The 13661-nt window shown below is 48.4% G+C and overlaps 2 protein-coding genes across 2 annotated transcripts in view; one reads left to right on the top strand and one right to left on the bottom strand.

Annotated features, from left to right (window-relative positions):
* Window positions 1–919: 919 nt before the first annotated feature.
* On the top strand, window positions 920–1731 carry LOC102769155 (L-lactate dehydrogenase A-like 6B). The gene has a single exon (XM_006754535.2). It carries the CDS (start codon window positions 925–927, stop codon window positions 1729–1731), a length of 807 nt encoding a protein of 268 aa, XP_006754598.1. The 5' UTR covers window positions 920–924.
* Window positions 1732–2306: 575 nt separating this feature from the next.
* Window positions 2307–13661, bottom strand: part of BRINP2 (bone morphogenetic protein/retinoic acid inducible neural-specific 2) — an 87728-nt gene continuing 76373 nt past the window's right edge. The window contains exons 5-8 of the mRNA XM_006754523.2: window positions 12049–12154; window positions 9286–9522; window positions 6620–6842; window positions 2307–5019 (exon numbers count right to left, since the gene is read on the bottom strand). Of these exons, the coding sequence (XP_006754586.1) occupies window positions 3903–5019; window positions 6620–6842; window positions 9286–9522; window positions 12049–12154 (1683 nt within the window). The 3' untranslated portion in view covers window positions 2307–3902. The remainder of the gene's footprint in view (window positions 5020–6619; window positions 6843–9285; window positions 9523–12048; window positions 12155–13661) is intronic.

Here is a 13661-nt window from a genome sequence, read left to right on the forward strand (position 1 = left end):
CCATTATTAATAGTTGACAATTCTTAATTGGGGACTGTGCCTGGGAATAGTGGTTTCTTTTCCCCGGGGTCCTATAGACTTTGAAAGGGACACTTTTGCCCGGTGGCATCTTTTTATTATTATGGCATTTCTTAGCCTAGCTTTTTTGAGAAATTCTATGCTGAATTCATGGTATTAAGCCTTTAACAGCCCCTTCAGGAATCCTGTCCATTCTTTATTTCTTCCTTTTCTTCCATCTGCCTTCTAGAAGCAGTCTTGGTACATCCACAGCCCTATTGATGGTGATCTGCTGGTTCCATATCCCACAGACAAAGAGCTTGAGACACACCCTCCCACCCCCAAGCAAGTAGAGGCTGAACTAGAAATAGGCAATAACTGTTCGTCCCTAGTTCATCCATCACTCTGCATTCCCAGCCTAGAAGACTTCGGGGAGTTGTGAAGAAAGAAATGCCCTAGGCTTCTTATCTGCCTGGGATTTCAGGTCCTCATGAACAGAGGGATGGTTCAGGGATTAAATAAAATGCTGGATTCTTCTCTATGCAGTGACAAACATGGAAGCTCTTGGGCAGATAGACATGACCATCCTCTCATTGTCTCCCAGTTCATTTTGTACCAACTGAGATGTACCACAGGTACAGAATGAGGTACTTAGTATTTATATGGTGACTTCCGCTTGAATAAAATGGGGGTTGGTATGCCTACACATTGTGCTCAGGGCATGTGGGGAATAGACAGAGAGACATGGTTCTTTAAAAGATTTGCTGTGAAGCGAGCACGTCCAGCGGGTGTCTAACGGCCACAGCCTCACGCAGGCACAGTAGCAGGCTGAGGGGTGGCCAGGATCACAAGCGCCCATCCTTCAGGCCTCAAACCTTGCCTGCCGCATTCCTCCATTCTCTCCCCTCACATTGTGAGTGAATGGCCATGGGCTGGGCTGTGGGCGTCTGCTGGGCCAGCCGGAGAGTGGGCGCTGCGAGAGCGCGTTTCCTGAGTGCGGGGATGGCGCCGGGTCCCCGCCAGCCTGCTGGCGTCCCACTCGGGGGTCCTTGCTCTGTTACCCCCGTGTCTAGGATGGCGACTGTCCAGGGTGAGCTTATAAAGAATTTAACTTCAAAGGAGAGCGTTCCTCATAATAAGATCTCCATCGTAGGATCCGGGTCGGTTGGCATGGCCTGCGCCATCAGCATCCTGATGCGAGGCCTGAGTGACGAGCTCGCCCTGGTGGATGTGAACGAAGGCAGGCTGAAGGGCGAGACGATGGACCTCCAACACGGCAGTCTTTTCGTGAAAATGCCCAAAGTCATTTCCAGCAAAGATTACCAAGTCACGGCCAACTCCAACCTGGTGATCATCACGGCGGGTGTGCGCCAGAAAAAGGGAGAGACGCGCCTTGACCTCGTCCAGCGCAACCTGGCCATCTTCAAGCTGATGATTTCTGACATCATGACGCACAGTCCGAACTGCAAGATGATCATCGTTTCCAACCCGGTGGATATCTTAACTTACGTCACCTGGAAGCTGAGCGGAATTCCCCAGAACCGCGTGATCGGAAGCGGCTGCAATTTGGACACCGCCCGTTTCCGGTACCTGATTGGTCAGAAGCTCAGCATCCATGCTGGAAGCTGCCTGGGGTGGGTGCTGGGCGAGCACGGGGACTCAGGCGTCCCGGTGTGGAGTAGCGTCAGATCGGAAGCGGCTGCAATTTGGACACCGCCCGTTTCCGGTACCTGATCGGTCAGAAGCTCAGCATCCACGCTAGAAGCTGCCTGGGGTGGGTGCTGGGCGAGCACTGGGACTCGTGCTTCCCGGTGTGGAGTAGCGTCAAGCTGACTCCGAGGAGGAGGCCCGCCTAAAGAAGAGCGCGGAGACGCTGTGGGGGATCCTGCGGGCCCTCGAGGTGTGAGCCTGCAGGGAAACACCTTCGGAGGGTGCCAGGAAGAGACGTCCTTACGGCTGTCACTTAGAGGCCCACACATAGCAAAAGGAAAGGGGGAGAGCGACTTACTGCCCTGTTTATTTAGCCCCCAGCTCTGTTGTTTAACTTCCAGGTTTGGAGTTTTTTAACAGTTCCTAAGTGAGTGCATCAAAGGTTTGTGTTTGTTTTTTCTGCCACTAATACACCAATACTTACCTTGAATTTATATGTAGTTGCCATTTGGTCCAAAAGAATGTGGGGTGTAGGTGTTTACTGTGTTGTAGAAATTTATTCTTTTCATTAAGTACATGTTAATTCTTTCATTCTCACTAGCTTATGTACTATTTTTCACTTACTATTTTTAAAGTTATAGCTTTCTCTGCAGTGAAAAATAAATGTACAGAAGTACTTTTAAAAAAAAAAAGATTTGCTGTGATGCGATTTCCATACCACCTGGGGAAGGCACTAAGGAGAGAAGAGGCACTGCCCTGTGTGGCGTATGTCAAACCTGCTTTTCAGGCTGGGAAGGTGGTGATCAGACCGAATGGAGGAAACTCGTGCCAAATCTGCATCTTTCCCAGTGTCCTCAAAGGGCGATCCCATACTTTAAGATGCAGAGTGTGGAAAATTCTCCTGATGTCCGCAGCAGTGTAAGCAGAGGTGCCCCCTTTAGCCAGCATTTGCCCAGCATAAAGCCTGCAGTTCCCCTAAAGAGCAAAGACTTTCATTCTCCTGATAGTGTACAACCCGTATTAGTCCTCACTCCTGGGAAAAGGGAGAGGGGAAGCCAGATTACCTGGGAGAATTCTGCCTTACTCCGTCTCATTCCAATCTTTATTCATTCTCTCTCTCTTTCTCTCTCTCTCTCTCTCACACCCACCCACACACACACACACACATACACACACACACCTCACACCCAACTGCCTTAGGCATGCATTCACTTGTATATATACTAGTCAACCAGCTTCTCACACAGCAATATCCACCATCTAAGGACACCCACGTGTCACCCACAGAGCAATAAAAAAATCCAGGCAACCCAGGAAACTATACTATTTTTTCCTCTTTTCTCTCTCATTTTCCCCCTAATAAAGGTCTTTAAAAATATATATTAAATCAGTTAAATTTTTTTACTCATATGTTCATGTGGCTGGAGCAGATTGACAAGGAAAACAATCACAAAATAAATATTTTTGTTTTTGTTTTTAAAAAAGAACATTTCCCTAGACATCATCTCTCTGACTGGACAGCTGCTTTCTTGGACAGATTGGGGGCTGTAGGAAGGGAGCTCTGGCTGGACCAGGGTGGGGACGTGGAACAAGCCCGGCCCCAAAACTGGGATAGCCCAGGAAGCCAGGGGACCAGGGGGTAGGGAGGAAGGTGAAGGGGGAGCAAGACCGCCTGCCCACCCTGAGTGTCCTCAGTTGGTGTCACTTCCCCTGTTTCCTAAAGGAGCCGCCTGGAGGAGCAGTCAGCGTCCGGGAGGGCTCAGGAGGCAGAGTACAAAAAGTAGGAGCCAGTGTGGGAATCACGAAACACCAAGAAACCTGGTTAAAAAGACTACAAAAGTGACTCCACAGAGGGGGAGCAGGAGCTTCCACCCCTCCCGTTTGTCCCCTCTTGCTTCCTTGAATGATAAGAATCACTTTTAAGGATTTGTTTGTTTCATGGTTTGGCGGGTTCTTTTTCTTAATCTCTCCCTTGGCTCCTCTCCTTCAACCGCATTCATTTTGGAAAGCACCGACTTTACAGACACAAGGCTGCTGAGTTGTAGCCTCCCCGAGGGAGCGAGCGCGCGCACACCCGCGGCATGAGTGTGTGCATGTGCAGTGGCTGTTTCTTTCTCTCCTGCCTGTGTCAGTCCGATCCCCGAGGTCTCATCTGCTGGGTGCAGAGTCTCAAGGGAGCACCTTGTTGGCACCAAGGTGAGTGCCTGGATGCATGGATACCCTCCCTGTCCAGCACTGAAGTGACCCCGCCCCCATTAGCTACAGAGTTTGCCTGTCTCATACTCCACAGCATTTGGCAGCTTGGAATTGAAAGCCCTCAGGGAGGACTGGATCCTGCCCACCTCGTTGTTGGCCAGCTTGAGCCGGTGCCGGAGCAAGCAGGAGAAAAGGTCCAGCCGGACTTTGCCAGGTGGAGAAAGCTGGTTAACCCGGTCCCGAAGCTCTATGAGCTGCAAGAGGGCAGAGTCCTGGGAGCCTTGAGTGTATGGGTAATCCAACTGGAGAATTAAGTCCCGGATAGCATCTGGGTCAAAGGGCAGGCTGTAGCCGAAGACCTGCAAGGTGTTGATTTTCATGTAGCCCAAGTTCTTGGAGGGATCTGTCATCTCCAGGGGCTCATAGTAGATGGTCTCATTGGAGCTGTCATCCAGGGACTTGATTCGGCTCCGTAGGTAAACATGGACTGTCTCAAAGAAGGTCTTCCACCTGTTTCCCAAGGTGATCGTCCAGTTCTGGCACTGGGCAGCCGCGTCCACGTTAGTCCTCTCCCAGTCCGGGAAGTGGGCCTCGTTCACGGGCATGAACCAGCTCTCAGAGTGGCTGCCTCCAAAGGGGTTGACGTAGATGGCCATGACGGGCTCCAGGGTGCTGTTCTTGGTGAGGCAGATCTGCAGGGACAGGGCCAGCATCACATGCACCAGCCCAGGCTTGTACTTATTGCTCTTCAGGGTGAGCAACATGCGCTTCCTCCAGGAGGGGTCAAACCAGCTGCCCAGGCGCATGTCGTTGCTGATGAAGATGGAGTGCACCTCGATGCGGCTGTCCCACTTCTGCAGCAGGTACTTCAGCTCCAGGTCCTGCAGGTCTGTCTCCAGCCCCAGAAAGTTCTCCAGGGACTCAGCCACCTCTGGCCGGCACAGCCCTTGGACCAGCACGTAGCCCGGGTTGCAGCCCCCACAGCGTGTGCTGTTGTCCCGGGCACAGTGGGCACAGGCAGACCCTTCACCCAAGGCACATGGGATGGGGCCCTGGCAGGAAGATTGGTCATAGGGGCAGCTGCAGCTGTGGCTCTGCTCCAGGAAGGTGCCAGGGAAGGTGCTTTCTCCACAGTAGAGGAAGGACTGGATTCGGTTCCACCAGAAGGACAAGGACCTTTGGGAAAGGAGACAGAAATGAAGCAAGAGTCATAGGAAGCCACACACCGCCATCCTCCCTGAGGGTACCAGGACAGGGACCAGCAGACAGGGAAGGCGATCAGGAAATTAAAGGCCCACATTCTCTAAAAGATGGAAACCCTACTGACTAGGGCCTGGGACTCAGGTTCTGACAGATCTGCCCCAGAAATATTTGACATCAACCTTGAAGTGGAAGCCGCCAAGCTCATCCCTCCCAGGTACTGCCTCAGTCCCTCACTCAAAAACCTACAGAAGCTCTGCCCCATCTTTTGTGTCAAATCTGGCTTCCAGGCTCCTAAATAAGATCTTCTCACAGCCGGCTCTCCACTTTCAAACATCCTGCCGACTTCCTCCCCACTTCTTAGTCACTGTCCTTTGTGTTCCCTCTGCTTCTCTCATTCTTCCACCAAGAATAGGAATTTTCTAACATGGCTCCTTTAAAAAATTTCAGCTCTGTGATAATGCCTCCTCAAAGAGGTCTTCCAAGACTTCCCTTTCAGAAGAACCGCCCAGTCACTCTCTGTCTCGTCACCCTGTTTCTGTGAACCCACAGCAGTGATCAGGATCGGAAATTATTGTGTTCTTTGGGTGCTGACTTGTTCATGGACGGCTTCCTTGCAGATGCCATGAGAGTAGGGACAGTGTGTTATTCGCCAACGTGTTCTTAGGAGCTAGAATTGTTCCTGGTGCACAGTAAATATTTGATAATTATTTGTTGAAAAATAAATGAATTGGTCTTGAAAACCCTTGCTGGCCTGAACTCCCCCTCTTCTTCCTTCTCACCTGTGCCTCTGGTTTGTTGCCAGGACAGCTCCCTCTCCTGGAATGCCCGGCTCACATGCACCCACCTTTCCATCTCCCTTACAGCCTGGCCGCTCCTCCTTCCCCATGGTGGCTTTTCTCTCTGGCCTTTGCTAGACCATGTTTTTTCTTTACGCTCCATGAGCATGAAGTGAAAAGTGGCTTTAAGTGGCTGCCACATAGCTGCAATTTTTCAGTTTTTATGTTTCTGTATATTTTCTTAGTCTTCCCAAATGTCCCCCACAGCTTAATCAAAGCACATGCAATGTGGACTTAATAAAAACCTGTTGAACAAATGAGTCAATGAGCAGATGAATGAGTGAGTGCCTAAGATACAGCCCCACTCTGTCCCCGAGGACAGGAGACCCCAGCTCTCTTTTCTCTTGCAACTCGGAGCAGTCACCTGTTCAAAATAATCCAATGTGTGTAGTTCTCATCCAAGCAATTGGTGTATGAGCTTTGACTCCCCCCCTTTCTTTCATAGAAGTCTTATCAAAATGGAAATAAGTGAGAATAGGAGTATTATTAGGATAACATTTGATTCTACCATCATTTATATATAAAAGTCCAATTAGCTTCTCTTTTTTTCACTCGCTCACTTTAGGTACATCTCATAGTTGAGGATGACACATGAGTAGGTTAAGATAACAGGAGCATCTAAAAAGCCATGTGTGTAGCTCCCTATTCCTGGGTCTCCCATGTTGGGCAGAGAGTCCTCCCTGGCCTTAGCTGTTGGGGAGGTGCCAAGCACTGGCTCTGGGACCTGGGGTGCTCACCGCTCCTTGGGCAGACGGAAGCGAGGCTGCCGGTGGCAGCGTTTGCAGAGGTTGAAGAGACGGCTGACGATCCGATGCATCTTCTTGAACAGCATTTTCAAGCTGGCTCCCAGCTGCTGGTAGCGGTGCTGGAGGCCAGCATCCATGGCCCAGAACTGGGAGATGGTTGTGGAGTTCAGGAACCTGTCGTCAGGCAGCCTTTTCAGCAGGGTTTGGAATTCCTCTGTGGGCAAGGACACAGGCAGGACTGAGGGGGTCCATGCACACCACAAGAGGGGCAGGTGGGTGCTCTCCAGCCCTTCAGAGTCACTGCATACAGAAGAGGCTTCGCAGCCATTCTTCTCCCAGACCCTTTATTTATGTATTTTTCAATAGCTTTATAGAGAAGTAATTAATATACCATAAAATATGGCTTCAGGATTCTTTCCCATCCTTCCTGTCCTTAATATGCTTCTCAATTTCAAGACAGATGTCTGTCATCCCCAAGGGGCCAATGGCCTTGGGACATATACCCCCTTTCCCCTTTCTACTTCCTTGTAAGTCATTCACAGCACAGTCTGAGGCCAATCTTTAAAGACACCACAGCACCCTTATGGAAAATGCAGCACTCTTAAGGGTGAACAGCCCTTTCAAGCTGGCTTCCCACTGCTGGTAGCAGTGCTGGAGGCCAGTGTTGATGCCCCAGAACTGACTAACCAATGGGGACACAGAGAGGATAGAGCACCAGCTGAGAAATCCTCCTGAAAGCCTTTCAGTCTCTGAGACCAGCCACCCTCTCCCTATCCTTTTATTTTGAGCTTCCACTCTTGGTCAGATACCCATTCTTTCCTGTAGCTAATCCAGAAGCAATGTGCTTTCTGGTTCTCAGCTCCTACTGCCAGTCTGAGATGTTCTCCGGGCTACCTGGTCACATCATGCTTTCTGAATTCATGCTCAGGAATCTGTCCACATCTGCTTTAATGGGACCTGCAGCCACCAGTCTCCTGATGGAGATCCAGAGAGTCCTTGTTTACTCAGCAGCAGCAACTCATGGCGGTGAAAGCCCAAAGTCATTTCCTGCACACTTAAAAGTTACGGAACAGCTATCCCCAGTAGCCCATAGCAGCTGGGGTTGGAAGACTGGGGTGGGATGTTCTTAGCTGCTAAATGCCTTGCCTAGAACTTGGAATGACAGGTGCCTCAGCTCATTCTGACTTCTCAAGCATCTGCTCTGCATCCCATGCAGAGAAGTGGAGAATCACTCCTGTAGTGAAACTTACAACTATCATGTGCATCATTCTGTTTAATAAAACATTTAACCTACAAAGGGGAAGGGAGAATAGCAGGATAAGTTCCCATGTGCCAACTACCTAGCATTTGGCCCTTTGCCATATTGGTTTCAGATTTTTTTTTAAAGGAAGTAAGACAAATAAATATGCTCGAATACCCCAGACTTCCCCACTTCTCCATCGAGATGTGGGTATTCTCTTGGATGTTTTCTTTATCGTTATCACATATTTTTATGTGTTCTACAAGTGTATTTGTCTATAAAAATATTAAATATTCACTAGCATGTTCTTCAACTCCATATAAATAGTATTAAATGTGTAGTATATTTAATAGATTATTATATTATAGCATTATATATAAATATATAAAAATATGTATATATCTCTTCCTCTTGCTGGTTTATCTAACATTATGCTTTTGAAATATATCCATATAACTAGCATTCATTAGTATTGAAATGTATGAATAGAATTGTGCAGAGTTCTTTTCACATTAATTTTATCTCAATTATCCCTTGTAAGCCTTCTATCCAATTGTCATTATCACTTTCTGTCTAACAGATGAGGAAACCGAGGCATTGAGAAGCCGTGTGGCCAATATAAGGTCATAAAGCTGGACAGCAACAGAGTGCATTAGTCTGTTTGGGCTGCTACAACAAAATACCACAGACTAGGTGATTTAACAACCATTGAAACTTATTTCTCACAGTTCTAGATGCTGGAAGTCCGAGATTGGGGTTGCAGTATGGCCAGGTTCTAGTGAAACCCTCTTTAGGGCTGCAGATGGCTGACTTCTCACTGTTTCCTCACATGGTGGAAAGGGTTAGAAATCTCTCTGGGTCTCCTTTATAAGGGCATTAATCCCATTCATGACCTAATCATTCCCCAAAGTCCCACCTCCTAATACCATCACTGATTGCATTAGATTTTCAACATATGAATTTTGGGGTACACAGACTATAACACAGAGCAAGGATGCAAAACCAAGTCCTTCAGAATCTAGGTCTCAAGGTTAGATTGGTATTAGTTATACCTCCCATGTCTGGGTCTCCTAGAACTTTCCTATTCACTTTACTCATTCAGCAAACATTTATTGTGCACCTTATGTGCAGGCACTGTTCTAGGCACCGTGGAACCTATAGCATACAAAACAGACAGAGCCTATGCCTCCCTTATATTTCATTAGCTTACTAAGTGCTTCAAACACATCTCTTTGGTACGTAGTATGCCCATTTGCATATAAAACAGACAGAAATGACTTGAGACTCAGAGTGGTAGAGGATAGAACCTGCTTGAGGTGGCTGAGCCAGGATCCAAGTTGAGTTCCCATGATCTTGCCCCGCACCTTACATCCACCTCCCATTAACAGTAGGACACCTGGGACTGGTGACTGCTCACCTGACTCCTCAAACTGTCGGTTGTGAGTGGCCCAGGAGTCCTGGATCTGCAGCAGGCTGTCCTCCATGGCCTGGATGTCCGCATCAGGACAGTTGCACTCAGGGAAGGTAGGGCTGCACTGGCACCAGCAGTCATTCTCCTTGCAAATGAGCTCGCCCTCAGAGCTGCATGTAATGTAGCTCAGCGCTGCAGCCACGAAGCGCTCACGCAGGTACTCAGGCAGCAGCACCTGCAGGCCTAGGGAAAGGATATGTCAGGAAATTGCCAGGCAGAACCAGTGGGGCTCAGTTTCCCTCACCCCAGGTGCAGGAGCCCCAGCTAGGGTTCTGCTTCCTTGTGCATCCTGGGCCCAAGAACGGTCACCCCAGGGCCTGATCCTGCTGAGCTGGTTGGGAGAGAGGGTTGCTGCTGCCCCAGTGACAGATGGGGGAGGATCTGAAAATGCAAATGAGGATCATCAAAGCCCAAGGCTTAGTTGAACCCCTTATATCAGCCAAATTGAGAGCGTGCACATCATATGAACGGGCTTATTGGCTACCCATCAGCATTTCTAGGATGGAAACAGGAAGATGTTTCAGATAAAAGAAGAGCTTACGGCTCTCATGGGGGGAGGAATCAAGCCTTGATGGGCTTTTTGCTTTGTCTCTGATAACCATCCTGTTTCTAGCTTCACTGAGATTAGCAGCAGGCATTCTAAGATGTTACTGAATGCTGATCCTTCTGGGCCTCCCACCCCAGTCCCAAGGATGGAAGAGATTGCCCTGAATAGAAGGCAGGGACAGGTATTGTGGGTATATAGTGGCCAGGCACTACCCCAAGTACTTTCCATATACAATTGCAAGTAACAGTTGTGGTCATACTAAGCCTCTTAGAGGTGAGGCAATCCAAGCCCAGTGACCATGGTGACCAGCCCAAATCACAGTACTAGTAAAATCTGCTTGGTGTCAGACCCTGCCCTTGTCCCACGAGGACTGGCTGCCCCATCTCAATGTAATTTACCTCTTGAGGAGATTCGAAAATAGGATGGTGGTAAATACCCAAGATCAGTCAGGCCTGGATACATGCAAATGGCTCTCAGCTCTCTTCTAATTAGCATCCTCTGATCTTGGCTGTAATCCACTGACGCTTCAGTTTCCCCACCCATCTGTGGTGGGTATTCGTTTACCAGTCGTAGCAGAAGATACCCCTAGTTGGTTTCAAGCCACACAGAGTGGCTGTTGGAAGCATATCAAGGGATGAGTGAGGGACAGGCATGCCTTGGGACACAGCCTGAGCTTGTTCAAGGTCAGACCTGCCGGAGGCTCCCCTGCTAGGGACACGGTGAGATCCTGTGTCAGGAGCGTGAGGGACATGGGGACTTATGTATATGATGCACCCCTTTTCTCAAATGTCTGCCAGCTCTTTATTTTCACACCCTTGACCTTGTCCTTGGCAGGCAATCAGAGAGCCCAAAGTATATATCCCAGTCTCAGCAATTCAAAATATGTTAGAATTGCAGCTGCAGTGGATGTTTGGTGTTTTTGTCTAAGGCCTCCCTCCCATTCTGAACTGCTCCCGAATTTTCCTTCCTTGATGTTGTGCCTGTAGGGGCCTTAGAACTGCGCTCCCCACACTCCCTGTCCATAGGCGTGCTCTCAACACCCACCCCTCTGCAAGTCCATTCCTTTCACCTCTCCTATCACCTCCCTCTGCCTCACCATAACATTTCCCACTGCTATAAAATAAGTGCCTGGAGCAATGTCTGCATGAGTGATGGGCTATAAAATTAAATGGCATAAACTATTCCAAATGAACCAGCAGACATTCTGAACTTCCCTCGTTGCTGATTTCCAGACACCAACCCAGCCCACCCAGGGATGTAGGAGAAGAGGGATGCTAACTGCCTTCGGTGCCAGCTACGGAGTCTTTTCCTCCTCTTTATTATTTATTCCTTGGTTCCTAAAGCGTTTATGGGTTGCAGCCAGCTTAGGTTGCCTGGAATTTGTAATCGTAGATCCTGAGTGAGGGCTATTGATTTCATAATACAGAGACAATAATATCTTAAGCAGACTCCAATTCAGTTAGGCCTTAAGAAAAATGAACTTTTCCCACTACCAACCAGCTCTGACTCAGTTTGCATGCCTAGGGGACAGACAGCAGGAGTGATGCCGCCCATCTCCAGCCTCCTGACCTAGTGGAGCTCCCTGTCCTCTGGCGTTCCCGTTTTCCTGCTTGCTGCTCTGTCTTCAGCTGAGGATCCCATTCCTCTCACACTCTCCTCCTAGCTTTGATCTCCCATGGACGATCACGGACTAATAACAGAAAGCAGGGCACTACTTTCAGTGTAACCAGGGGTCCCACGGTTTGTATAGTTCTTAATTGAACTAGAGATGGTGGCCCCATAACCATTCTGCAAAGGCCAGCTGTTTCCAGTGTGTTCTCAGGACAAAGCAGAGGCTTCTTTGGACAAGAAAGGAGATCGCTGAACGAGGTCAAGGCATATACAGATGGATGCGTTGTCGCTGTAGGACAGTGACAGCATTTTTGGATTCGGGGTGTTGAGTGGTATAAGCATTGGTCTTGGGTGTGGGGCAAATCATGTCAGAAGTTTTCTCAAATGAATGATGGAAAGTTGTTAACTATCAATCCCAGAACTCTCGGTCACTCTTGTCTTAAAAGGGGGTGAGCAAATGGGCAGGGCCGGCAGGACTTTTCCCTGCTCCCTGGGGATCCACACCTTTTACCAGGTGTGAGGAGTGTGAACACCATCCCTGTGCAGCTTACCGAGTAACTGCACTCTGTTCTCCGGACTTTGCACCAGGACTGAGCTGACCGAGTCCAGATTGTCGTAGTTGCTGCAGCCCAGAGGGCCGGTCCTGGTCTCCGTGACCTAGAGCAGGAAGGGCAGAGCGTGGGTTTACATAACAAGGGGAGACTCCCTTTACCCTTCTCTCTCCAGTCATCCATCTCAGGCTCTGTGTCCTGTCCTGACCACCCCCAGAGCATAACACCACTTTTCTTCTTTGTCCTAAGATAGTGATATCTGTGGGGCATGGTTGGAAGCAACAGTTCTACACAGAGGCAGTCTTTCAGAGGGACCCAGAAAGAATTTGTGTCGGGGAAGAGAAAATTCCACATAGGCAGAGGAAGCTGGATCTTTAAGCTGGACCCTCCCCTCCCTGGAGGGAGATAGGAGACCAGATGTGGACGCCTGCTGGTGAGCCCAGATGCAGCCAATCACTGTGGTGCTGACAGGCTTGACGGATCCCTAAGATGAAAAGCACTGGAGAAATATGAGTTATGAGTATTATTATTAGTATTAAACATTTAAGTCCCACCTCGGCACTGAGAAGTCCTTAGAGAAAATCAGCCATGGGCTTACTGCATATTTTACTAAGTATATTAAATATACATAAAGTCTTATAGCCATGTAATATTCCAAAACATCAGAGCCGTTTTAAAATATTATAAAGTTGGCCTATCAGTTTTTCCCTGATGTTTAAAGTATAAGATGAAAAATGAGGAGCTTTAAATGCACTGAAATAATTATGTAATAAGAACGATGGGGACCTGAGGCCCTTTCTTCTCAGAATCTCCGAAGGCTTTTCCCACAATCAATCAACCAATGAACTAGTATTTATTGAGCAGCCACCATTTCAATTCCATGCAGTTCATCAAATATTCATAGTGTGCCTTTCCCGAAGTTCTTCCACGAAGTCTGCCCTGATACCTCTCACCCCCTCTCCGAGCTCTGGGCACCTCTGCTCAGCAGCAGGCAGGCAGGCATGCCACCCTATTCCATCCTTTGCTGTGAATATTTCATGTCTGGGTCCTCCACACACCAAAGGCTCCGCAAAGTAAGCTCATATTGTCAGCAGCTGTTAACACAGTGCCTGGCACATACCAGGTACTCAGTAAATTAGAGAATTTATGAGTGATAGGTTTCAGGCTTTAAGGGGTGAGCACAAAGATATGCACATTATATACTATATTGTCCAGGAGATTACAATCAACAATCAACTACCCTCCTCCAAGTCCTCATCTATACCTGTAGTGGGGGATAGGTGTATATACAACTGACTGATACACATTCAAGTCTAGCAGAAGCAGTGTGTCGTGGCTACTGAGGGAAGTATAGTTTTAAACAAAGGGAAAACAAGGGAAGAAGTGGCAGAGAAGAAACCAACCAAGTTGGTCCTTAAAGATAAGTAGAAAGTGGACAGGAAGAGAAGGGAGGGAAAGGTACTCTGAGAAAAAGAAGGGGCAACATGATGTAATACATATGGGTTCAAAAGTGTATATTTCTAGCTCTCTTCTGGTTACCATGTGAATACCAAAGTATAAGCAACATGCTTAAAGGGAATTTAGCATACTTAGGCGCATATATATATATATAT

This window comes from Myotis davidii, unplaced genomic scaffold, assembly GCF_000327345.1.
Source record: "Myotis davidii unplaced genomic scaffold, ASM32734v1 scaffold591, whole genome shotgun sequence".
NCBI lineage: Eukaryota > Metazoa > Chordata > Mammalia > Chiroptera > Vespertilionidae > Myotis > Myotis davidii.